The 27,557-nt window shown below is 45.1% G+C and overlaps 1 protein-coding gene across 6 annotated transcripts in view; it reads left to right on the top strand.

Annotated features, from left to right (window-relative positions):
* Positions 1–27,557, top strand: part of FBXW11 (F-box and WD repeat domain containing 11) — a 126,611-nt gene that overhangs the window by 60,608 nt on the left and 38,446 nt on the right. For all 6 annotated transcript variants that reach the window (XM_033927166.1, XM_033927170.1, XM_033927169.1 and 3 more), the window contains 4 exons: positions 19,471–19,696; positions 23,354–23,540; positions 23,635–23,725; positions 24,254–24,391. In XM_033927166.1, coding sequence (XP_033783057.1) covers positions 19,471–19,696; positions 23,354–23,540; positions 23,635–23,725; positions 24,254–24,391 — 642 coding nt within the window. The remainder of the gene's footprint in view (positions 1–19,470; positions 19,697–23,353; positions 23,541–23,634; positions 23,726–24,253; positions 24,392–27,557) is intronic.

The raw sequence follows: 27,557 nt of genomic DNA, 5'->3' as shown, positions 1-27,557 counted from the left end.
AGGAAGAGATAATAGTTACTGCAGATGGGCAGACTGGATGGGCCATTTGACCTTTATCTACCATCATGTTTCTATACAGGTAGTTATTTTATTTCTGGGACAGTGGAGGATTAAGTGACTTTCCCAGGGTCACAAGGAGCAGCTTTGAGATTCAATCTCACAAACGGAGTGCTGAGGCAGCAGTTGTAGCACTATCTGCTGAGAGGGAAAGAGAACAGTAAAACAGGAGGATATAGAATGGAGAAGTAGAGCAGAGTTTGGCTAATAGCAGTTCAGGATAAGGAAATGGGAAAAGCACCTCAGTGAGCTTGAAAAGTCTTGTGAAACTAGTAGGTCAAGGTCTGGCACCTTCATGGCCAATGAAATCACTACCAGTTAAACCAGTTTCAGAGTTAGGTCCTTAATTGAGGCGGGGTGTGGTTCAGGACAGGACATAGTAACATAGTAAATGACAGCAGATAAAGACCTGAACGGTCCATCCAGTTCGCCCATTAGTTATACCCATTACAAATACATGATTAAATTAACTTGTCTCTTCTTTGATATTTCTGGGTCATAGACTGTAAAGTCCATCTGGTATTGTCCTGGGGGTCCAAATGCTGAAGTTGCCATCCAAGCTCACTCCAGCCTATCCAACCATCCTGTTTGCAAGATATCTACCATAAAGTCTGTCCAGTAACATCCTCATATTTCAAGTTAGTGGAGTTCCCATCGATGACCTCCCCAGCCCAATCCTACACCAAATCATCACATATGGGACACAGACCGTTCAAGTATGGCTAGTACCGGTCTTAGCTCTTTAATTTACATTCTTCGTTTTCTAATTAGAGATCCTCTGTTTATCCCACGTTTTTTTGAATTTCATCACTGTTTTTCTCTCCACCACTTACCGGGAGGACATTCCAGGCATCTACCACCCTCTCCGTAAAAAATAATTTCCTAATATTGCTCCTGAGTCTTCCTCTTCGCAACCTCAAATTATGCTCTCTAATTTTACCATTTTCTCTTCTCTGGAAAAGATTGGTTCTATATTAATACCTTACATCTGTATCATATCTCCCCTGTCCCTCCTCTCCTGCAGAGTATACATATTTAGGTCTTCCAGTCTCTTCTCATACTTATTTTGGTTCAAACCCCTTACCATTTTCATTGCCTTCCTCTGGACCACTTCAAGTCTTTTTATATCCTTCACTAGATAATGGCCTCCAAAACTCCACGTGCGGTCTCACCAATGACCTATACAGGGGCATCAACACCTCTCTTCTTCTGCTGGTTATTCCTCTTTCAATATAGCCTAGCATCCTTCTAGCTACAGCCACCGCCTTATCACACTGTTTAGATGCCTTTAGATCCTCAGACACAATCACCCCAAGGTCCCTCTCTGTCAATGCTTATCAGCCTATCATCTCCCAGCACATATGGTTCCCTTGGATTTCTACCCCCCAAATGCATCACTCTGCACCTCTTCGCATTGAATTTTAGTTGCCAGATGTTAGACCATTCTTCTAACTTTTGCAGATCCTTTTTCTTGTTTTCCACTCCCTCTGGGGTGTCCACTCTGTTACAAATCTTGGTGATATCTGCAAAAAGGCTAACCTTACCTTCTAACCCTTCAGCAATGTCGCTCATAAACATATTAAACAGAATCGGTCCCAGCACCAATCTCTGAGGCACTCCACTAGTCACCTTTCCCTCCTCCAAGCAAATTCCATTAACCATCACCTTCTGGCGTCTGTCTGTCAACCAGCTTCTAATCCAGTTCATGACTTTGGGCCCTAACTTCAGCTCATGGAGTTTAAGAGCCTCCTAAGAGGAACCGTGTCGAAGGCTTTGCTGAAATCTAAGTAAATTACACCTAGCACACGTCCTTGATCCAGTTCTCTGGTCTCTCAGTCAAAGAATTAGATTAGATTCGTTTGGCATGATTTACCTTTAGTAAATCCATGTTGCCTCAGATCTTGTAATCCATTAGATTCTAAGAATTTCATTATCCTTTCCTTCAGCAACATTTCCATTATTTTTCCAGTAACCAAAATGAGGCTTACCGGTCTGTAATTTCCTGTTTCATCCCTTCAACCATTTTTTTGAAGAGGGACCACATCCGCTCTTCTCCAGTCCCGCGGAACTTCTCCTGTCTCTATTGAACAAATTTTTAAGAGGACCCCGCCAAAACCTTTCGGAACTCCCTCAGTATCCTGGGATGGATCCTGTCCGGTCCCATAGCTTTGTCCACCTTCAATTTTTCAAGTTGTTCATAAATGCTTTCTTCTGTGAATGGTGCAATATCCATTCCATTCTCAAATGTAACTTTGCTGACCAATTGCGGTCCTTCTCCATGTTTTTCTTCTGTGAACACCGAACAGAAGTATTTGTTTAGCACATTTGCTTTTTCCTCATCACTCTCCACATAGCGGTTCATACCTTCTTTCAGTCTCGTAATTCCATTTTTTGTCTTTCTCCTTTCACTAATATACCTGAAAAAATTTTTGTCTCCCTTTTTTATATTTATATAGCCATTTGCTCTTCCGTTTGTGCTTTCGCCAGTTTGTGGCTTCTTTCAGTTTTATCCAATATTCCTTTCTGTACTCCTCCTCTTAAGTTTTTTTATATTTCATGAACGCCAATTCTTTTATCTTTGTTTTCCGCCACTAATTTGTAGAACCATATCAGTTTCCTTTTTCTCTTATTTTTATTTATTTTCATCACATAAAGGTCAGTAGCTCTCTTTATTGCACCTTTCAACTTGGGACTATTGTTATTCCGGTGGCACATCGATCGCGCGCTGACACCTGAGCGCAGGACCATTTGTGTGCCGCCGTTTCCAGTGCTTTTACAGCTTACCCGGTAGCATTATGGTGGGGGTGGGGAACCACCCCACATTATACTTATAAATGCTTGCGCTCCCGCTGGTGGGTGTTTGGGAGGGGGATCCAGGAAATTACAAGGCAGTAAGCTTCACTTTGATGCCGGGCAAAATGGTAGACACGATTATAAAAAATAAAATTGTGGAACATGTAAACAAGCATGATTTAATGAGATGGAGTCAGCATGGGTTCAGCCGAGGGTGATCTTGCCTCACAAATTTGCTTGACTTCTTTGAAGCAGTATATAAACATGTGATTATCGCTGAAAAATAGCTGGAAAGCGATGACCACAAATGCTCGCAATCTACACAACAAAGTTCATGATCTGCAAGCCCTGATGTTAGAGGCAGATCTAGATATTGTCGCTATCACAGAGATATGGTTCAGTGAATCACATGGATGGGATGCAAACATACCGAGATATAATCTTTTTAGGAAGGACAGAGATGGTCAAAAAGGTGGAGGGGTAGCTCTCTATGTAAAGATCAATATCATAGGAGGCTGTTGAACAAACTTGAAGGGCTGAAGTTAGGACCCAAAGTGGTGAACTGGGTCAGAAACTGGCTGTCGGACAGACGCCAGAGGGTGGTGGTTAATGGAAGTCGCTAGAAGGAAGGAAAGGTGAGTAGTGGAGTCCCTCAGGGATCAGTGCTGGGGCCAATCCTGTTCAATATGTTTGTGAGTGACATTGCTGAAGGGATAGAAGGAAAAGTGTGCCTTTTTGCAAATGATACCAAGATTTGTAACAGAGTAGACACCGAAGAGGGAGTGGAAAATATGAAAAAGGATCTGCAAAAGTTAGAGGAATGGTGTAATGCCTGGCAACTAAAATTCAATGCAAAGAAATGCAGAGTAATGCATTTGGGGATTAATAATAGGAAGGAACCGTATATGCTGGGAGGAGAGAAGCTGATATGCACGGAAAGGGAGAGGGACCTTGGGGTGATAGTGTCCAAAGATCTAAAGGTGAAAAAACAGTGTGACAAGGCAGTGGCTGCTGCCAGAAGGATGCTGGAGAGGCGTAGTCAGTAGAAGGAAGAAGATGTTGATGCCCCTGTACAGGTCATTGGTAAGGCCCCACTTGGAGTATTGTGTTCAGTTTTGGAGACCGTATCTGGCGAAGGACGTAAGAAGACTTGAGGCGGTCCAGAGGAGGGCGACGAAAATGATAGGAGACTTGCGCCAGAAGACGTATGAGGAGAGACTGGAAGCCCTGAATATGTCCCTAGAGGAAAGGAGAGACAGGGGAGATATGATTCAGACGTTCAGATACTTGAAGGGTATTAACGTAGAACAAAATCTTTTTCAGAGAAAGGAAAATGGTAAAACCAGAGGACATAATTTGAGGTTGAGGGGTGGTAGATTCAAAGGCAATGTTAGGAAATTCAACTTTACGGAGAGGGTGGTGGATGCCTGGAATGCGCTCCCGAGAGAGGTGGTGGAGAGTAAAACTGTGACTGAGTTCAAAGAAGCGTGGGATGAACACAAAGGATCTAGAATCAGAAAATAAGATTAAATATTGAACTAAGGCCAGTACTGGGCAGACTTGCATGGTCTGTGTCTGTATATGGCCGTTTGGTGGAGGATGGGCTGGGGAGGGCTTCAATGGCTGGGAGGGTGTAGATGGGCTAGAGTAAGTCTTAACAGAGATTTCGGCAGTTGGAACCCAAGCACAGTACAGGGTAAAGCTTTGGATTCTTGCCCAGATATAGCTAAGAAGAAAAAATTTAAATTGAATCAGGTTGGGCAGACTGGATGGACCATTCGGGTCTTTATCTGCCGTCATCTACTATGTTACTATGTGGATAAAGGGGAGCCAGTTAATATAGTATATCTAGATTTTCAGAAAGCTTTTGATAAAGTTTCTCACGAGAGTCTCCTGAGAAAATTAGAGTCATGGGATAGGTGGCAAAGTTCAGTTGTGGATTCGGAATTGGTTATCGGATAGAAAAAGAGGGTAGGGTTAAATGGTCATTTTTCTCAATGGAGAAGAGTAAACAGTGGAATGCCGCAGGGGGTCTGTACTGGGATCGGTGCTATTTAACTTATTTATATAAATGATTTGGAAATTGGAACAAAGAGTGAGGTGATTAAATTTGCAGATGACACAAAGTTGTTAAAACGCATACGGATTGTGAAAAATTGCAGGCGGACCTTAGGAAACTGGAAGACTGGGCATCCAAATGGCAGATGAAATTTAATGTGGACAAATGCAAAGTGATGCACATTGGGAACAATAACCTGAATCACAGTTACCGGATGCTAGGGTCCACCTTGGGGATTAGCACCCAAGAAAAGGATCTGGGTGTCATCATAGAAAATACGATGAAATCTTCCACCCAATGTGCGGCGGTGGCCAAAACAAATAGGATGCTAGGAATTATTAAAAAAGGGATGATTAACAAGACTAAGAATATTATAATGCCCCTGTATTGCTCCATGGTGCGATCTCATCTGGAGTATTGCAATCAATTCTGGTCTCCATATCTCAAAAAAGATATAGTGACGCTGGAAAAGGTTCAGAGAAGAATGACTAAGATGGTAAAGGGGATGGAACTCCTCTCGTATGAGGAAAGACTAAAATGGTTAGGGCTCTTCAGCTTGGAAAAGAGACAGCTGAGGGGAGATATGATTGAAGTCTACAAAATCCTAAGTGGAGTAGAATGGATCGATTTTTCACTCCGTCAAAAATTACAAAGACTAGGTGGCACTCTATGAAGTTACAGGGAAATACTCTTAAAACCAATTGGAGGAATTTTTTTTTTCACTCGGAGAATAGTTAAGCTTCTGGTACGCATTGCCAGAGGATGTGGTAAGAGCAGATAGTGTAGCTGGTTTTAAGAAAGGTTTGGACAAGTTCCTGGAGGAAAAGCCATTAGTCTGTTATTGAGAAAGACATGGGGGAAGCCTCTGCTTTCCCTGGATCGGTAGCATGGAATATTGCTGCACCTTGAGTTTTGGACAGATACTAGTGACCTGGATTGGCCACCATGAGAATGGGTTACTGGGCTTGATGGACCATTGGTCTGACCCAGTAAAGCTATGTTCTTACACTGAAAACTCCCAAACAGCGAGAGAATGGAAGTTTTCAGTGTATTGGGGGTTCCCCCTCACAACCCCGCTCCCCAACAGGAACGCGACCACTAACAAGTATACTGGGGGGGAGGTCCACTCCCCTCAGAATGCTACCAGTAAGCTGTCAAAGCACTTGAAACGGCACACAATCGTCCTGTGCGTAGGTGTCAGCACATCATTGACCTGTGCGCTTTAGTTACGGAACCGTTTTTCCACTTCCCTAATGTTATCCCATCTAATCAACTCTTTCTTCAGGTACTCCCCCCATGCTATTAAAATCTGCATGTTTGAAATCCAGGCCTTTGAGTTTTGTGTGGCCATCCTCCACTTTGGCTGCTGTATCGAACCGCACCGTATGATGATCACTGTTGGCCTGGGTCATTGCTAGTCCACCAGGGGCTTAAGGCAGGACTGCAGTGGAGGGAGGGGGGGGCGTAGACCAGAAGACTGGAATATAAACTGAGACCCCCATTTTTGAGCCTTTTTTTGGCCCAAAAATCGCAGTTTATATTAAAGTATAAATGTTACTCTTCCCAATGTCCACATTAGATTTCATCTGCCATTTGGATGTCCAGTCTTCCAATTTCCTAAGACCTTCTGCAACTTTTCACAGTTTAGTGTGATCTGCAAATAGTCACCTCACTTGAATATTGCATAGTGCTGTGCTTCCAGCCTTACTCAATATTAGCAAACATTCAGGTGATGCCCACTTTAAAGGGAGGTATTTGGCTGCTTTGAAGCTTTACATCAACTAAAGGGGAAAATATGCTTATGAAGGATAATAATGAAAAGCCAGGTTGCCATGGCGATCGGTTTGTTGACATCAATCGGTGTCTCCAGATTGAACAGCAAGTCAAGAAGCCCAGCCACATCGAAACATTGGGTTGGGCGTAGAATTCAAGGTAAACGAAGCTGTATTTACAGTTGACTGACGAAACCAATTGTTATTTGAAGGGCTATTTATGTTCCAGTGGTTTTATTCTTCCTCTCTGTTCAAATGCAGTGTTCTTTTCCTAAATGGAATCAGACAAAATGCTTTATGTGCATGAGATACTTTGCTAGTCTTCCATTTGGTTTTAAACTTTTGCTTGTACTGTATATCGGTGTTCTTCAACCTTTTTATACCTATGGACCGGCGGAAATAAAAGAACTATTTTGTGGACCGGCGGTTGAAGAAAACTGTTTTAGACCCAGGTCCTCCTTTGATACAAAAAAAACCCCAAACCCTGCTCCATCGCTCTTGGCCTTCAAGCACCAAATCAGGAATGTGGTTCAGGGGTTTAAATCCTATCCCGCCAACTAAACAAAGAAAATAAATAACCCACTGCCCCTGAAAAAAAATGATGATGATAGGAAGGGGGCAACCCTCGGGGAGCAAAGTTTATTCATAACAGGTGAAAGTGAACCTGTGAGAAGTGCACCACAAAACGCAGAGCCTGCTTCACAGGAAATAGTAGGGAGAGAAAAAGAAACTGGCGTCCCTCTATATAGGATACAGCTCAAGTGTGTATGTGTGGTTTTCAAACTCCCTTATGGAATATTTGACTCTTTGATTCCCCTTAGTTGGAATTCCTTTAGATCCTGCTATTCAACAATTCACAAATTAGCATTTCCTTCTCTGAAAGGTATTAAAACCTCTGGGAAGCTTAGGAAATCTTTTACTTTTAAATTGGTGAGAATTCTCTAAGACTGGTAGATCAATTATTTCAATTTCGAGAAAGTTTAAAAACATGGTTGTTTTCACAGTAGTTACTCTGATTTTAGCTATCATATAGTAATTTTAAGTAAGTAAGTAAGTCAAGCCTCGGTTTGCGAATGTTTTGCAAGACAAGCAAAACATTCTTGCAAACCGAGTGTTAACTCGATTTGCGAGCACCCCCCCCCCCCCCCCGAGAACCAGCCTCGCTCCTCCCCGCTCGCAAAGGCCCCCCCCCCCCCGCTCGAACTGGCACCCCCCAAACAACTTGAAACTTACCCCCCTTCTGGCACTGGCACGCAACCCACAGAACGTGCTGGTGCTGCTTGAAGAACTTCCTGCCTCTGCCGGGCCTTGAGCATGCATCTGCTAATTCTCCCTCTCGCCGAGAATCTCGGGGGGTAAGTTTCAAGTTGTTCGGGCAGGGGGTGCCGGTTCATGTGGGGGGGGACCTTTGCGAGTGTGGGGGGGAGCAGCGCCGCGTGGGGGGGGACGACGTATCAAGCGAGTTTCCATTATTTCCTATGGGGAAACTCGCTTTGATATATGAGTATTTTGGTTTACAAGCATGCTTCTGGAATGAATTATGCTCGTAAACCAAGGTTCCACTGTAGTTCAACATACTTTTTTTCTAACTTTTTCCATCCATCTAATCTAATCAATCTCTGTTTTTATCCCACAGTTTGTACTTATGTTTCATTTATTAACAAACTGTAAACTGAGTCGAGCTCCTTAGGGAGTAGATTTTGGTATATAAAATGAAGATTAGATTAGATTAGATAGCAATATAAAAAAGAGAAGGCAGGACGATGAGGCTGACATCACTCGCACAGCCCATGGGATCAAGTACACTCAAGTATAAGCGATGAGCACAAAAGAACAATGTTACAAAAAACTGCTAACTGTACCGCGCCGGGGGCGGAGCTAGTCACCCTTCCCTCGACACCAGCCAAGCATCAGGCCCAACTCAAGCAACTAGACAGACGCTAGCTCCAATACCTCAGTGGCACACTTTAGTTTCTCTCCCCGAACCCAGCTCATCAGGCGTGAGGCACATGCCTGCCCTACATGGACTGGCAGGAGATTTTTGCGGACCAGCACTGGTTGAACACTGCTGTATATCATTACATTTTTCAAAACACTCATATGTTAACAGTCACGATCACAATAATGTAGATGTTGATAAAAGCATGTTAGAAATGCATTAATCTCACCCTAATAATTGGTTTGCTTATGTAACATCCCTGTACCTAGTCCTCAGGGGCAAATATGTATGGATTTGGTCAAAAGTATGAGTGGATTTATTCCCTGGATGTTGCAGCATACAGAGACATCTTTGAGTTTTACATGGCTGTTTTTATTGTAGCAGACAACTTTTATGTATTATACAGTATTTGTTGGCTTGATCACATTCTCCTACAGCTTGGTGCGGAAAAATTATTTACAAAGTTCAGTTTGGGGCACTATATACCGTACATCTGGTGTTGCTCAAGCTTTATGGAGAAGGCAGCAGGAATGTAGCTTTTCTTAAGGGCTGTATCAATGAGAAAAGAAACACTTAAAGCCCCATTGGAGACTGGAAGGATTTAGGAGACTCTGGAGAGGAGGGTGCTGTGTGCAGTGCATGTGCTGTGCAAAGTAGGGGTTATCTATCCATGTCCCCATACTTCAAGGTTCACGTTGTCTTTAGGAGGGAGAGAGACATGTGTGACTATGAATGTGCTCAGAACGGTGCTGTTGCAGTTTGACTTACTGCTGTCTCTTGTGCATCCCCCACTCTGCTCAGCTGATAAGTCTCTCCTATCTATACCCGTCTCCTCTATAGCCAACTCCAGACTAAGGGCTACATGAACAAAAGTCTGATTGTCTAACAAACATCGCTAAACCGGTTTGACTGGTTTAGCAACCGATTGTATTTGCCGACCTGATGCCCAAAATGGCTCAGCGGGTGGTTTTCTGTGCAGTCGTACATTCTCCGATTTTGCCATGCAAATGAGATAATTAATATTAAAACCAGGCATCCAGTCGATGCCTTAAACTTGCATGCCAGAATTAGGTTGATAGAACCGACCTGGAAAACCCGACAGGTTTTCTTTTCATTTTTTTTTGTCTCTGGGCACAGATGTTGTACCATGCTGACGACCGCCCTACTCCGACAAACAACCTCAGAATAAAAAAAATTTGCAGGAAGGATGCCAACTCCCACCTGCTACCAGACCCCCCTGAACCGCACCCTCCCCTCTTCTTCCCCAAAAATCATCAGGAGTGATGCCCATTCCCTCCTGCTGCCATGAACCAACTCCCCTGCACTGGCCCCTCCCCTTCCCCACTCCGTAAAAAAAAAAAAAAAGCAGGATGCCCACTTCCTCTTGCCAGCGGATACCCCCCAGACGTCCCAAACCACCTCCCACCCCCCTCAAACCACCCCACCCCCTAAACTATCCCCACCATCCCCAAACAACCTCTGTACCTTTAAAAATAAATGACAGCAGGAGAGATGCCCAGTCCCTCCTGCTTTCCAGGCTCACCACTCCAAAATGGTGGGCCATCCCCTTCCTTATGCATCCTGATATGCATGGGGAGGGGCCTAAAGCTTTGACAGGCTCAGATGCCTAAGGCCTCACCCCTGGGATACAGAGGGGGGGCCTACAGCCCTGACTGGCTCAGATGTATAAGGCCTCTTCCAATGGAGGGGCTATAGGTAGGCTCAAACACCCAAGGCCCCTCCCAGGATGCACCGGGAAGGGGAAGGCTTGCCATTTTGGAGTGGTGGTCCTGGAGAGTAGGAGGGGACTGGACAGCCCTTCTGCTGTCAATATATTTCAGGTTGGAGGGAGGTTTGGAGGGTGTGGGAGGTGGTTCAGGAGGGCATCCGGTGGCAGGAGAGAGTGGGCATCCCTCTTGCCAATTTATTTTTTTAGGAAGGGGGAGCAGTGTTAGTTTGCAATGGCAGGAGGGAGTGGGCATCCCATCTGATTTTTGGGGGAAGAGGAGGGGGTCAGTTTAGGGGGTCTTTGCGAGGGAGGTTCGTGGTGGCAGGAAGGAGTGGGCATCCCTCCTGCCAATTTTTTGATACCGAGGGTTGTTCGTCAGGAGAGGGGGGCTTTTTTCTTTCTTTTTTTTTTAAATGAGGCAGATATTATGAGTCTGTAACACGCACAACATCTGTGCCATTAAAAAGAAAAAAGCCCCAACAGCTGAATGGCAGGAGGCTGCTTTGGGGTTTCCCCTGCCACTCAGCTGTTTGGGCTTCCCCAAACTGGCTCTGCGTAAATGTCGAAGCCGCTTTTACCACATCCTCTGGCAACGCGTACCAGAGCTTAACTATTCTTTGAGTGAAAAAAAATTTCCTCCAATGGGTTCAGAGGGCTGTAACTTGGGGGGTGGAGTGGGGGCAAACCTTTTAAAGGGAACCTACCTAGCTGGCCTGCACTAGTTCCCCTAGGAACACAGCTCGCCCTGATTTTCAGGCACTGAAACACAGATTGACTTGGCCCCATGTTGGTCCAGAGGACTGTAGTGGGTACCGATGCATCCCCCACCCTGAAGATGCATGTGGGGCTAGTTGGATCAAGGCTTTCGGACACTAGGGGTCAGACTAAAAGGCAGTCCAAAGAGACAAGCCCTGGAGGAATCTACAAACTTGTCTGAGGCAGAAATCTCCTCTAGAATCCAGCTGCAGTGAGAGCTGATGCAGACAAAGCACCTTCCAATTTTGTGACTACAGTGCATTACTGTCTGCGGGAGATATCGGGGAGGGGGGGGGTGAATCTTGAAATTCACAGTTTTAAGGGTATCTGGGGCTTCCTATATGGTCTTCCACCTCCAAAAACCTCTTCCTTTAATTTTTGGAATTTTTTTTTTACAGCTGTCCCAGGTTTGGCTCTGCTGGCAGCCATCTTGGATTTCCCAATTTTGTGTCTGCCTCAGAACACCTCAATTTGGTTAATAATCAGTTTCTACAGATTCCCCAGGCCTTTCTACTCATGATCATGCCAGCTTCGTCCTGAATGACCAGCAGAGGAACGTCCTTGCGCCACGTACCAGGGGGCACATAAGGGGGGGGTGGAGGCAAGAGCACTGGGCTTAGCCCCCTTGGGTCCCTCCAGGGTCTTAGTGTCACAGGAAGTTCTTTGGAGGGGGCATAAATCCCCCCAGAGCACTCAAATGGCAACTCAACATCTGGTGAAATGCAACTGCAGAGTTACCTCTGAACCCATGTGGGCACAAGAAGTTCCTCTGTGGAGATCCTCAGGTGCAGTGGTGTACCAAGGGGTCGGGCGGGGGAGCGGTCCGCCCCGGATGCACGGCTTGAGGGGGTGCACAGCCGGCCAGGTCCTCCAGCCCTTCCTTTCCCCTGGCCGCGCCGCTACAATCCTACCTCCCCCGCTGACAAGAAGTCTTTCCGACGTCAATTCAGACGTCGGAGAGGACGTTCCGGGCCAGCCAGGCAGTGATTGGCTGGCCTGGAACGTCCTCTCCAATGTCAGAATTGATGTCGGAAAGACTTCTTGTCAGCGGGTGGAGTTAAGATTGCAGGCGCGGACCGGGAGAAAGGAAGGGGGAGGCGCTTTTTTTTTTTCCGCGGTAGGTAGTGCAGGATGTAGACAGGCAAGCTGGCTGGCTTTAGCGCAGCAGGAAGGGAGGGAGATAGGTAGGCAGACAGGCAGGCTGGCTTTGGGGGTGGAGAAAATCTGGAAGGCAGTGGGGGGGACATAAGGAGGCACTGGGGGCACCGTGGGCACGGGAAGGAGGCACTGGGGGCACCATGGACACGGGAAGGAGGCACTGGGGGCACCATGGACACAAGAAGGAGGCACTGGGGGCACCATGGACACGGGAAGGAGGCACTGGGGGCACCATGGACACGGGAAGGAGGCACTGGGGGCACTAAGGACATGGGAAGGAAGGAGGGAGAGAATAGAAAGGGACAATTGTTGGGCCTGAGTGCAGAAAGAAAGAAATGAAAGAAAGGATACACAGTCAATTAATAGATGTCGCCTTTTGATGAAAAAAAATAAATGGTCACGTTACCTCTGACTTACTTTTTCTGCAGCAGAGTCGGCAGCTGCGCTGAGGTGCAGGAAGTTCCCGTGATGACTCATCTGCCGGCTCTGCTCCGGAAGAAGTAAGTTGCGTCGGAAGGGGTGGACATGGCAGACGCAGTCATTGCGGGACTTTGCCATAACTCCCTGCGTCTGCCGGGTCCACCCTCTCCGACGTAACTTACTTCTTCCGGAGCAAAGCCAGCAGATGAGTCATTGCGGGACCTTCCAGCATGCGGCTGCTGAGTTCACTCCAGAGCAAGTACGTCGGAGTGGGGTGGACTGGCAGCCAGCAGCTATAGTCATCGTGGGACCTTGCTGAATGAAGGGAGAGAAAGGAGCAAGATTGCTGGAATGGAAGAGTAGTGGAAGGAAAGAAAGGGGGCAGGGTGGTATGGAAGGGTGGTGCTGATAGAATTGATGTACAGAGAAAGGGGAGAGACATAAGGGGGAAGGATATTGGAGGGAAAGAAAGGGGCAGATGCTGATTGAAGAGGGGTGGATGGCGAGAGAAATGGCAGACATTGGATGGTAGTGGGGAGCCTATGCTGGATGGAAGTGCAGATGGGAGAGAAGGGAGCAAATGCAGGAAGAAAATGGGAGGAGAGAAAGAGGGGAGCAGACACTGGATGGAAGTGGACAGAGAGAGAAGGTACTAGATGGAAGGGTTGGAGAAAGAGGGTACATGATGGAAAGAGGGGATAAATAAAAGGAGGGCACATGATGGGGAGAAAAGGATTGAGTTAGGGAAACACTGGAGGGGTGAGGGAAAGAGGTGGCAAGCTTTAGGTAGACAGTAAAAAAGGTCATTGATGAGAGGGTAGTAAGAACGTAATCTAGACAGATGCAGAAAATAAATTGAAAAAGAAAATGAGGGAAAAAAGGGAAAGGGATTGCAGAGGAGAGAGGTGTGGTAGAGGAGAGAGATGCCAGACCAATGGAGGTGAAAGGAGAGATGGAAGGGGGAGGCATACAGTTTCTGGAAGGGGCATAGAAGGAGAGAAGATGCCATATAGGGGAAGAGAGACGGTAGACAGTGGATTGAAGGAAGATAGTTACAAGAAGATGAGGAAAGCAGAAACCACAGAAGACAAAGGTAGAACAAAATTTTCTATTTATTTATTGATTTAGGAGACATGTGTCACTGTTTCTGTGGTGCATTGTATGCAGAGTCCAGCTTCTTACTGGTTCAATTTAACCTTTGTCTATGTATTTCTATTTTATCCCCCTTTTACAAAACTGTGAAAGCGTTTTTTAGCACCAGCCGTGGTAGTAGCAGCTCTGATACTCAGAATTCTATGAGTGTCAGAGCTGTTACCACCGTGGCTAAAATCCACACTACAGTTTTGTAAAAGAGGGAGGGGTTAGTTTGTGATGACATATTCCATACTAGGCGAAGGTATTTTCTGTGTTCTGTGTGTTCAAAAGACATGGTTTTTTGTTAGGATTGACTGCAGGATTGATCTGTACTAGTCTGGCTTGTTTAGTTGTACAATTGGTGTATTGATGTTGTGCTGCTCACTGCAGTATGTAAGATGCTGCCTTTTCCTAGGTACTCATGTGTGGCATGTGGCTTGTTACTAAAAATCATGTTTTTTGTACAGATGGGGGGGTGTCAAAAAATGATGGGCCCCGGGTGTCACATATGCTAGGTACGCCACTGCTCAGGTGATCTGGGGCAGGGATTTGACTCTGATTTTATAGTTTGATTTTTGAAGCTTATGTGAAGTATAATGCATCTGCACAGTCTGGAGTATCACTGGTGGTGGTGCATGGGGGATTTTGCAGAACGTTGTCAACGCTGAAGGAACCGGAGGATCAGTCAGGTTTAGAGGATTTCAAGTCTTAGGCGGGTGATCATAGCCCAAGAGTCTGTGGCAGTCTTCGACCAGGGAGAGCAGATTTGATGGAAGACATTACAGTATCTTTGTGGGAGTTAAATTTGGAACTCCTGCAGACTTCCCACAGCTCAAATCTCAGTTATGAGCAGTTGTAAGACCCAGTCCACATTTTTCCTTTGTATCCAGAGATAACCATAATGCTGATGGAGCACTAGAAAGTACCAGAGGGCCCTCTGAGGGTTGCCAAGGCTATGAAAAAATTGTACCCCATGGCTTCTGATTTCCACCTAAGGTGGATTTGTTAGTGGTGCAGGTAACTAAGTGTATTTCACTCCCTAGCGAGGGAGGAGTGATCTTAAAGGATGCACAGGATCACAGGGTGGATTTGTGGAGTGTTTGGCGCAGTGGTTAAAGCTACAGCCTCAGCACCCTAGGGTTGTAGGTTCAAACCCACGCTGCTCCTTGTGACCTTACTTAATTCCCAAAAATCATATATAGGAATGAGAAACAATCAAATTCTAACTCCAATACCTTTCTCAAATTCATTTAAGAACTCTTAAAGTTGACACAGACTCATTGAAAAATATCTTCCTGCACCAGATACTTTAAAGCACTTTAAATTATGCTAAGGGGAGAGCCTCAGATCCCTGTGCATTGCTAGATTTTCACAAGTGCACTGGAAAGGGAATAATCCTCACCAGCTCTTGATCCCCCTCCTGTCCCGCTGAATAATGAATTTTTCAAACTGCACTATTTCTTCAAAGTACAACTTAGAACATCAAAAAATCAAGCAACTTAGCTGCAACAGCAGGGCAGGGCAAATCGTTAGTAGTTTTAGAATGTCACTGCATCCCCACCAGTCCTTGCCGACGTCAAGCTAGCTGCCGTTTCGCCCACAAGCTGCGTCAGGGCTCTGGACCAATATTGCGCCGTGCTCTCTTACATGCTCACTATGGCAGAGACCTTAGTGAGCATGTAAGCAAGTACACCGCAATATTGAATAAATTTGTGTAAACTGTTCTGAGCTCCCTTGGGAGAACGGTATAGAAAATTGAATAAATAAATACACTAACAAAAGACTCTTTGAGGCTTTTATCTCTGGATCTGAAAGCGGCAGCTGCAGCTTCCTTCATGGTGTGCACCTGCCTTATGATGCTGTGCTGGTCTCCGTTGGCAGAAGAGAGCACACACCCTCAGGTGTTACTGTTGGAGGTGGATTATGTATCAGTTGCCCTGTATAATGTTTTTAGGGTCATGAGCATGGTGTCTGCTTATTCTCTCCACCCGAAGAATGCTCTGGATCAGACAATAAGCGGGAGATTCTGCTTCTAAAGCTACTTTGAGCAGGCTCCCTTTTAAAGGTCAAATGCTCTTTAGCAAGGGGTTGGACAATCTTATGGCTAGTGTGGCAGATTGCCATTCTAAGTCATTGCCAGACAGTAGACCACGTGCCCCAAGGGGGTCGAATCATGGTTCTTTTCCTGCATACAGGCGGTCTCACCATGCAGTGATGAGATCTAGACAGAGGTTCAGTGGTTCTAGATGACTTCAAGCATCCACCCCCCTCTCAGCAGCTAATACCAAGAAGTCCCAATGACGCCAGATCAGAACCTGAGCTTCACTGAGTAGGAGGAAGACTCTGAGTGAAGATCAGGTCAGACAAATGGGTGCTAGACATCATTCGATAGGGCTACAAACTCAAGTTTTTTCACCCTCTTTGGGAATTTTTTTTAGATTCTCCGGCAGGAACACCAGAGAAAGCAAAGTCAGAACAACAGTAAACTGGCTTATGGAGATCCAAGCCGTGAAATCAGTACCGGACGCAGAATTGGGCTTGGTCAGACACTTGATATACGTACTTTATCATGCCCAAGAAAGACTCGGATAATTAGAGGTCCATCCTGGATCTGAAGTCTGTCAGTGTGGCACTAAAGGTGCCCAGATTCCGAATGGCCTGGTGGCACTGGGACAGTTCCTAGACTTCCTGGATTTGATGGAGGGTTACTTACATATTCAGAAGCTTACTTACATATTCCCATTTTCCCAGAACACAGAAGGTTTCTCGAGTTCTATATACTGGAGAGGCATTTCCAATTTTCAGCGCTCCCTTTTGGGTTGGCAGCAGTGCCTCACACCTTTACAAAGGTGATGGTAGTAGCTGTAGCATACCTGTGCAAAGCAGGGATTCAGATTCATATATACTTAGACGATTGACTGATCAGAGCCCTGTCCAAATCTGAAAGTCACCAAGCAGTGGCAGAAGTTGACCAGCTCTTGTAGGACCTGGGATGGATTATCAATGTCTGAAAGTGTCATCTGGACCAGTTCCAATCCCTGGAGTATCTGGGGATTCTGTTCAACATGGCAAAAGGTCATGTTTTCCTTCCAGAGGTGCGCAAACTGAAGTTAAAATGCCATCTGGCAATGCTGGCTCCTACGGTTTGGCACTACCTACAGTTACTAGGGTCTATGGTAGTGGTGTCTTGGGCGAAAGCTCACCTACTTCCTCTTCAGAGTGTACTACTATCATGCTTGTCTCCACAAATGGATCCATTCCAGATGCAATTACCCTGGATGGTCTGTGCTGGTGGCTCCGGGTGGAGATGCTGTCTAAGGGCTTACCTCTCTGCATTTCCAGTTGGGTGATGCTGATGACAGATGTCGGTTTGTATGGCTAGGGAGGTCATTGCGAGAGTTGTCCAATTCAGGGCCGCTGGTTACCCTCTCAAAGGAACTGGTCCATTAACAGATTAGGGACTGAGAGCCATTTGACTAGCATTGAAGATCTTCAAAAAGTATCTGGAAGGCAAAGTAGTCAAGGTCTTCTCGGGCAATGTCGAAGCGGTGGCATGTGTCATCAGACAAGGAGACACCAGGAATGCTCGGGTAAAATTGAAGGCTCAATTTTTTTTTGATGGGCAGAAGCCATATCAACGGCACATGTAGCAAGAATGAACAATGTACAGGCTGACTTTCTCAGTTGCCAAACCCTGGGTCCAGGGGAGTGGTCACTGTCGCAAAATGCTGTCAACAAAATTGTGAAATGCTGGGGAAGGCCGGCAATCAACCTGATAGCGTTGGTGGACAACAAGAAAGTATCTTGGTACTTCAGCTGGCGATTCAAGCCAGGAAGGTATCCATCTCCAGATGGATTTGCAAGGCTATCTCGTCTGTGTACATTGGCTGTGGTAAACAGCTGCTGATTTAATTGAAGGCACATTCCACCAGAGGCGTGGTCTCTTCATGGGCAGAATCCTGGGCAGCTTCACACAAGGAGATCTGTCTATCCTTCATACTTTTACAGTTTTACAGAGTGAATGTGGCATAAATGAACACTGCTTTTGGATCCTCAGTGCTCGCAGCAGGGTCATCTGCCTCACCTTAGATTCATGGGACTACTTTGGTGCTTCCTACTTGTCAAGCCTACTGTACCCTTTCCATTAGACAGGAAGATTAGTTTCTTATCTCAATGATAATCTTTCTAGTGGAAGGGTACAGTAGGCTTAACAACCCACCCTGTCTGATGTTAAGTTAGCCTGCTTTATCCTAGGACAAGCAGGCAGCATAATTTCACATGTGGATGACGTCATCCACGGAGCCCAGTATGGACAATGTTAAAAGTGAACAGTCACTTTAAGTTTTAAGAAACTTTGTAACTGCCCGCATCGTGCATGCGTGAGTGCCTTCCCATTCAACTTTGGCTCGCGGTTTCTCAGTTCTTTGTTTTCCGCAGAGCAAAGAAGTGTGTTTTTCTGGACTTCATCCAGCTGTGTTGCCTTCAGCCCTAATGGTTTTTCTAATGAGTGGCTGTTAGCCTTTTTTTTCTTCACTTTTCTTTACCTATTCTTAGCTTTAAAAATACCATATAATAATAATTTCCTTTTTCGTCACTTGGGCCTTCAGCCTTCATGTTATTTTCTTGGTGAGCTCTTCCTATTTTCTCATCATTGAGTTAAATTTTTCTGCTGCAATTTTTCCATCCATGTCAAAACCGTTAACCGGTTTTAAAAAGGGCTGTTGGTGCCAGCAGCCTATCTCAATCACTGACCCGCATAGTTGGTGCTTGCAGTGTATGGGCCCTGATTATTGTGTTGACACCTGCATGTGTTGTTCCACCTTACAAAAGCACTCGCTAAAGGCTTGTCACATTCAACAAGAGAAGCTCTTTGGTTCAGCCATGGACACTGGAAGAAACTCTGAGCCGGCAGTACCGTAATCGACATCGGACACGCTTCTAGCATCTGGGAAGCTAGCTAAGAAGTCATCCTCTTACAGTAAGCATTGCAGGCCTCTACAGCATCGAGTCCCTCAATGCAGGCCAAATGTTGATGCCTGGATAACACCTGTTACAGATAAGTAAACTGTGCTATTTCTGTTACACCTATAGCGAAACCTTTGAAAGAGGTTGTAGGAGCTGCATAAATGTTGGTGCTGGTTGCATTCAAATAGATGGGTTGTTTGGGCCCACCTTTTTTTGAGATATCCATTGGTTTAATTAATAATTCTTGTTGCAGAGCAGAAAAGACTTGAATTGTCAGGGAGTTTCCAATGTCCTCCTTATTCTTTTTCTTCCTTAATGGTTATCTATTGTTTGGTACAAGCTAAGGAAGTGAGGCACTGCCCAGTGACACAAGGAGGCAGAGTTGAAAAATGTAGATGATGCTTTCTGTAAACTTCGTGGATGAGAGGAAGAAACCCATTTGTCAAACCTACTGCACCCTTCTACTAGAAAGTAGATGGTCGAGGTAAGAACCTAATCTTCCCTTTTTTGTAAACTGCTTTGAACAGGAAGTTGGCCCAAATAAGAATATCTCAGTATTTATACATAACTGTATTTTAAAGCAACTTTTACCTTCTGCATAATCTCATCTTGTAGGTGTGGCTCCAGAAGAGAGGTATTGGTAGCACTAGGTACTTAGCATTTTCCTCTTTGTTTTGCCTTTAAACAGATAAGCAATGGAACTTCATCTGTGATTGTCTCAAGGAAACGGCCATCAGAAGGAAACTACGAGAAGGAAAAAGACTTGTGTATTAAGTATTTTGACCAGTGGTCTGAATCGGATCAGGTTGAATTTGTGGAACATCTCATTTCACGAATGTGCCACTATCAGCATGGACATATAAATTCTTACTTGAAACCTATGTTACAGCGGGACTTCATCACTGCATTACCAGGTTAGAAAACAGCAAAGTTTGCTCACAAGGGTAGAATATAGGGTAAGCAGTAATAAAGTTTATTGTTTGGCACTTACTCTATTAACATTTAATTATTTATGGTTTTATAAATTCTCTGTATATTAAAAGCTCTAAGAGGAGCGAGAGAGTAAATAACATAAATCATGAAATATAAAATGTGGTGCAATATAAGAAAAGGTACCAAGTCTTAGTGCACACTTACTTGAGAAACAAGGCAACAATATCAGTTGGGTTCTATATATCGGATACAACAATTTGTTAATTGAAACAGTATATCTTTGGCAAATGAAATTATATAAAGATGTGGTTTGTTGCATTGAATCAGCATCTTCTTGATTATTACTTTACCAGTTGAATAACTCAATTTATAAGACTTGGTTCCTTTTTTGAAATTGAAGGATAGAGTGTTGGCACTGGATGCATCCTTCTACCTGAAATTTCCCTGTAAATGTATGATTAAACTACAAGATATCGAATATTTCTTTTGGGATCCAATACAACTACAACAATTCTTAATTGCAAGAGAAAAGAAATAGAAATGAGATTTGTTTCACTCTACTGAGAAATATGAGGAGAATTAATATAACAGTATCTCAGTTTAAGGAATGACTCAGGGCTCAATTAAATATGAACCAAGAATCATTATCCTTTATATTTCTTGAATTTTATTTTATTAGAAATAGCAAGATATACTCCCCATTAATGTGGGCTTGAAAGGAGCTTTGTATGTATGATTTGATTATGTATTGTTTTATGTAATTTCCTTTTTCTTTTGAATTGTTGGATATTGTAAAGTATTCAAAATTATTAAAAAAAAAATTTTCATGGCAAAAAACTGCGATCTTTTAACGCTACCGACACCTCCAGACCTGTCTGAGTTTTTGAAGCATTAAAAACCAGCACATCATTTAGGCATCAGTCAGAGTGCTCGTTTTAATATTAATATATGATTTTCGGAAGCTGGTACAAATTACAGAAAAGACCATTATTTGCCATTTTGGGCATCGATAGATACAATACTTAGACGTTAAACTGGTTATAACTGGTTTAGAAACGATCGTTAAACGCACGGTGAGTTTTGTGCTTATAGGCCTAAGTGACATTCCATGAAACTACTAGGTAGCAGATTTAAAACCAAATGACATTTTTTCATTCACTGCACAATCAAGCTGTGACATTTCTTGTCAGGAGACTTGGGTTAAGGTAACTAAAATACAGTGGTGCCTCACACAACGAACTTAATTGGTTCCAGGAGCAAGTTTGTTATGTGAAACGTTCGTTATGTGAAACGCGTTTTCCCATAGGAATACATGTAAAAAAAAATAATTCGTTCTGCAGCATAAAATATGCTAAGATGACATAAAAAAAAGATAAATTTTTGGTTATTATTTTTATTTAGATACATCTAAAAACATAATTGTTTTTTAAAACAACACACATTTTTTAAATTTAAAGACAGACTAAGTAGAGTCTAATTTTACAGTGAGAGAGGGCAGAGTCTCAGCGGCAAAAACTGGGACTTAACTGTTCATTTTTTTTTTTTTTCTACCGTGTTTCCCCGATGATAAGGCAGGGCCATCAAATAAGACAGCCCCCCCTTTTTAGAAAAAAATGTAAAATACGGCACCCCCCCGCAAATAAGCCACCCACCGATACCTGCGCTTACCCGAATCGGGTGGTACGGTGGGTGACTCCGTGTGGTCCCTGGCACCCCCGACACGATCGGGGCAAGAGGGAGCTCAAGCCCTCTTGCCCCCCCGACTCCCCGACACGATCGGGGCAAGAGGGAGCCCAAGCCCTCTTGCCCCCCGACTCCCCGACACGATCGGGGCAAGAGGGAGCCCAAGCCCTCTTGCCCCCCCCGACTCCCCGACACGATCGGGGCAAGAGGGAGCCCAAGCCCTCTTGCCCCCCGACTCCCCGACACGATCGGGGCAAGAGGGAGCCCAAGCCCTCTTGCCCCCCCGACTCCCCGACACGATCGGGGCAAGAGGGAGCCCAAGCCCTCTTGCCCCCCCCCCCCGACTCCCCGACACGATCGGGGCAAGAGGGAGCCCAAGCCTTCTTGCCCCCCGACTCCCCGACACGATCGGGGCAAGAGGGAGCCCAAGCCCTCTTGCCCCCCCGACTCCCCGACACGATCGGGGCAAGAGGGAGCCCAAGCCCTCTTGCCCCGCCGATTCCCCAACTCCCCGACAATATCGGGCCAGGAGGGAGCCCAAGTCCTCCTGGCCACGGCGACCCCCTAACCCCACCCTGCACTACATTACGGGCAGGAGGGATCCCAGGCCCTCCTGCCCTCGACGCAAACCCCCCCTCCCCCCAACGACCGCCCCCCCCAAGAACCTCCGACCGCCCCCCCAGCCGACCCGCGACCCCCCTGGCCGACCCCCACGACACCCCCAACCCCCTTCCCCGTACCTTTCTGTAGTTGGCCGGACAGACGGGAGCCAAACCCGCCTGTCCGGCAGGCAGCCAACGACGGAATGAGGCCGGATTGGCCCATCCGTCCCAAAGCTCCGCCTACTGGTGGGGCCTAAGGCGCCTGGGCCAATCAGAATAGGCCCGGGAGCCTTAGGTCCCTCCTGGGGGCAGGGCCTGAGGCACATGGTCGGGTTGGGCCCATGTGCCTCAGGCCCCGCCCCCAGGAGGGACCTAAGGCTCCCGGGCCTATTCTGATTGGCCCAGGCGCCTTAGGCCCCACCAGTAGGCGGAGCTTTGGGACGGATGGGCCAATCCGGCCTCATTCCGTCGTTGGCTGCCTGCCGGACAGGCGGGTTTGGCTCCTGTCTGTCCGGCCAACTACAGAAAGGTACGGGGAAGGGGGTTGGGGGTGTCATGGGGGTCGGCCAGGGGGGTCGCGGGTTGGCTGGGGGGCGGTCGGAGGTTCTTGGGGGGGGGGCGGTCGTTGGGGGGAGGGGGGGTTTGCGTCGAGGGCAGGAGGGCCTGGGATCCCTCCTGCCCGTAATGTAGTGCAGGGTGGGGTTAGGGGGTCGCCGTGGCCAGGAGGACTTGGGCTCCCTCCTGGCCCGATCGTGTCGGGGAGTCGGGGGGGCAAGAGGGCTTGGGCTCCCTCTTGCCCCGATCGTGTCGGGGAGTCGGGGGGGGCAAGAGGGAGCCAGGCGGAGAGAGGGCAGTTAAGCGCAGTGCCTGCGCGGAAGGATGCAGCTCGGGCGACTTCGTTGTGTGAAACGAAGTTCGTTGTACGAATCAAGACATAAAGTTCGTTGTGCGCAGCGTTCGCTGTGCGAGGCGTCCGTTATGCGAGGCACCACTGTAGTTGTGTTTAAAAGGGGTTTAGATAACTTCCTGGAGGAATAATCCATAAACCTCTTTTAATCATTCAAACTGGATTTCCACTAGTTAAACCCTGTAGGCTAAAATGAAATGGTTCTAATCTTTGGGATCCTGCTGGTTATGTTTAACCTGGCTTGACCATGTTGGAGATAAGATGCTGGACTCAACTGATGTTTGGTCTCATCCACCTTGATACATCTTATGTTTTTATAGCCAAATTTTGGGTAAACTAAGTTGAAGTATTGATTGTTGGAATTTCATGCAAAGATATATCAAATACCATTTTATCTTTCTATAAAAGTCCTGACCTGATTTTATCTCTCTTTTTTTTTTTAATAGAGCAAGGTTTAGATCACATAGCGGAAAATATCCTTTCCTATTTGGATGCCAGATCTTTATGTGCAGCAGAATTGGTATGCAAGGAATGGCAGCGAGTGATCTCCGAAGGTATGCTGTGGAAGAAACTGATTGAGAGAATGGTTCGCACTGACCCCTTGTGGAAGGGACTTTCAGAAAGAAAGGGGTGGTAAGTGTCTTAAAAGCCATGAAGTTCAATCATAGTGTTTTATGTTTATTTTTGTGGTTTACCAAATTTAGATACTTTATTTCTTTATTCCTAGGGATCAATGTCTGTTTAAAAACAGATCAACAGATGGCCGTCCAAATTCCTTTTACAGATCATTATATCCAAAGATTATTGAGGATATAGAGGTATGTTTTATAGCACGACGTGCCAATTCCATTTTTGGTTTGTCAAATTTATTACTGTTATGGATATTTTGATTAATGCTTCTTATTGTCCTCAGAGAACACCTGCTTTATGGCAGTGTTTCTCAAGCCATTCCTGTATAACTTGCTAGTCTGGTTTTCCGAACATCCAGGTGAATATGCATAAGGGATTAGCATGCACTGCCTCAAAGAGAAGTTATCCAGACACTGAATTTTCGGCAATGTCTGTAAAATTTTTAAGTACACCTTTGTGAGAAAAGCTTATGCAGTTTTGGGGAGGGATAGGAAGGGGCGAGAGTTTTAAAAAGGCAAAATTTGTTCATATAACTTCCAAAGTTATCTGGACAGATTTTTAAAATATAGACCCTACTGGGTTTTGTAATATATATGGTTGGATTGGACTGGATGCTGTTTACCTGTAATATGTCTCATATTGATGTCTGTTTTTGAGGGGCTGAATTTTGTTAAAATTATATAGTTGAAACACAAAGTGCCTATTTTTTCTTGCAGACTATAGAATCTAATTGGCGATGTGGAAGGCACAACTTGCAGCGAATTCAGTGTCGCTCAGAAAATAGTAAAGGTGTATACTGTTTGCAGTATGACGATGACAAGATAATCAGTGGCCTAAGGGATAATTCCATTAAGGTAATCACAATATTTAATCTTACTAAAAGCATTCTTTCTCATTTAAAAAAAATCTTACTACTATTGTTACAATATGTATTTGATATGCATTCTGAAACAGAAATGTTTTATGAGCATGAAATGTAAGCCATTATTTGAAAATAACATTAACACATGCATCAGCAAAGTATTCTACTTAACCTACTTCAGATCACATACATTTTAATTTGATGCAAGATTTGAATTGAGGAATAGCAAGAGTGCTTCTTGTACAATCCCTCTGGAAGCTGAGCTAGAGGGTTCTTGTATGTCTTGATAGCTTCAGCTGCAGGGCAACTAAAAGATGATCCCTCCCCATTGGGCTACCTGCCTGGGAACTTCCTGTCTTGCTCAGTTTGTTCCTGCAGCTTTGCTGTATGGTTGAAATCATTTAATTCTGTTCGTGATTTGTTTTCAATTCCTAGTTTTGTTTTGTTTTTTGCGGGTTTGCCCATGTGCTGCGGATCCAACTTTGTGCGAGTGATTCTTCGGCAGGAGATCACAGACCATTTAAATTTTGTCTGCTTCTGGAGGGTGCTCTGTAAGCCTGAAACTGCAGATTAGATCGGGTCTCCAGGATCAGGAGCCATCTCTCCCCTGATTCATCTGCAAAGGGGTAGAGTGCAGGCTGCTGTGGTTCCGAGGAGGTACGCCGGGATCGGAACCACACCGCGTGTCTTCCCTGAGGGGTCCTGATGGTTGTGATCTGAGAAACCTAGGCTTTTAGCGTTGGGTGCAACCTTTTTTCTAAAATTTCCTTGTAAATGCCTTATATCATATACAAGTGATAGGTATGTGTTTCTAGACCCAGTCCAGTTGGAAGACTTTCTGAAGGATAAACCAATACAGGGAATTTCTTAATTTACTTTTACAAGTCTGGGAGGATGTTTAGTTGGCATTTCAAAAGTATGCCACATGTTTATTTGCCTGCCACATGTTACATATTTGGTTTAATTAATTTGTTTCCTAGCGGCAGCACTAGCGGTCTATATGATGTGGACTAGATCATTGATATGGTTTTTCTTTGTACTTTATTTTTATGAGCATTTTATGCTGTTGATGAAATGGATATTCCTTTATATTTGTTATTTAAATTGTAACAAATGTATAAATAAAGAATAAAAGAATGCTAAGAAGCAAAAACATGTCTCCCCTCTTAGTCTATCTCGGCATTGTCTCGAGCATCATCACCATCAACACACTGATGCCAGATTGCCATCTCTACAGTTGGTGTGTCCTCTGAGGCATGCTTTGACGTTGAGGTCCTCAACACCTTTACACGTAATGTAGACGGCGCCTAATATACCTTTGCCAGTATTGGTACCAGCACCATCTCTGCAAGAACAGCTTTGAGCGCTGTTGCAGGTCGAACTAGCTGGGATGTTTGTCGTACCCTGTCCAAATTCCTGCATTGACACGCCTAGAATCAGCCCAGTCTGAGCACCACCCTCAAACTCCATTGAGGCATTGTTCTCAGACATCACGACGTTGAGAAGGCATGCATCTTCTTCTAGAGCAGTGGTTTCCAGACCCGTCCTGGAGGAGTGTGTGGCGCAGTGGTTGGAGCTACAGCCTCAGCACCCTGGGGTTGTGGGTTCAAATCCTGTGCTGCTCCTTGTGACCCTGGGCAAGTCACTCAGTCCTTCATAGCCCCAGATATGTTAGATAGACACGACAGTGAGCCCACTGGGACAGATAGGAAAATGCTGGAGTACGTGATTGTAAAACCGTTTAGATAACCTTGATAGGCGGTATATAAACAGTTAATAAACTTGAGAACCACTAGCCAGTCAGGTTTTCAGGATAACCCTAATGAATATGCATGGAGCAGATTTGCATGCCTGTCACCTCCATTATATGCAAATTTCTCTCGTGCATATTCATTAGGGCTATCCCAAAAACCCAACTGGCTGATAGTCCTCCAGGACAGGGTTGGGAACCACTTTTATAGAGAGCAGAGTTCATTATCAGATTTTCAACACTCATCTCAACATTGGCCTCGACAATCTACATGCGAGGGTTGACATTGAGTATGATTTAGACCTTTCCTGGAGGCTGCCTTAGTGTTTGTTGCATAAATTAAGGCACCCTCAAGATCTACCACCGTAATCCTTGGTGTGTAGTGGTGGTGGGTTCAAAATGGGGCCAGTCAGCCCCTAGTGGTAGTCTCTTTGTAAATTCCACTAGGGATGAAACTGCCAAATAAAGGGGGAGAGGGGTAAAATAATAGCTTGTAAGATTTACCATGGTTGTTGTTAACTGTGGCACTAAGTTTTATTGTAGGTTATTGACTGCTGTGGTAAAATGAAATGTTTTACTGCTTCTTACTAACTAACCTTTGTTTCTGTTCACATATATGAATTTAGTTAGCTTATCCAGAGTTTGCATTAGAGGATGATGCAGGGCAAAAAATTTGTCCCTGTCCCTGCGAGCTCGGTCCCCGTCCTCGCAAACTGTCTGATCCCATTTGCACGATCCTCAAATAGTTATGATTTTATATTGAACTTATTTTATTACAGTATAAAAAAACCCATATTCTGTACAATTGTCATTTTATAAACACAAATAATACAGAGCAAAGTTCAACCAATCACCTGTCTCCCCTCCACTATTGAGAAAACTGAACAAGCTAAACTACTACAGAATGCTGCATAGAAAAATCAAGCTAACACAATACTTCAGTCACACATGGCAAGAATAGTATTAGGGGAGAGCAACTAGGGCAGCTGCCCCCTGGTCAGAGAGAGAGCCCTAAGCCAGCTGGAAGCTAAAGAAGCACAGCCTGGGCTTTGTGGTCTCCAGTTATGTCGAACACCTGCTCTAATAGAAAATAACATTATTTTTTTCTACCTTTTATTATCTAGTAATTTTATTCTTCAAATTAGTCTCGGGCTCTGGTTTTGGTTTCTTTGTCTTTATCTTGGCATGGCTGGCTCCTGAAGGTAACATAGGTGTGAGAGGAGCTGGGGAACAGATGCTGAGTCTGACCTGGATGCAATTTTGCTTTTACCGCAGGAGCAAGACTTTTCCCGCTCCCACGTGGTGGTAAAAGATCTTGTCCCCTTGCAAACTTTCCCGTTCCTGCAGATTTACTGCCCCCTCCCCTGTCATTCTCTGTTCTGCATTTCAAATTTAATTTTTTTCCAGC

This window comes from Geotrypetes seraphini, chromosome 18, assembly GCF_902459505.1.
Source record: "Geotrypetes seraphini chromosome 18, aGeoSer1.1, whole genome shotgun sequence".
Lineage (NCBI taxonomy): Eukaryota > Metazoa > Chordata > Amphibia > Gymnophiona > Dermophiidae > Geotrypetes > Geotrypetes seraphini.
Note: the sequence above shows the minus strand (reverse complement) of the source record. Positions and strands in the feature narration are given on the sequence as shown.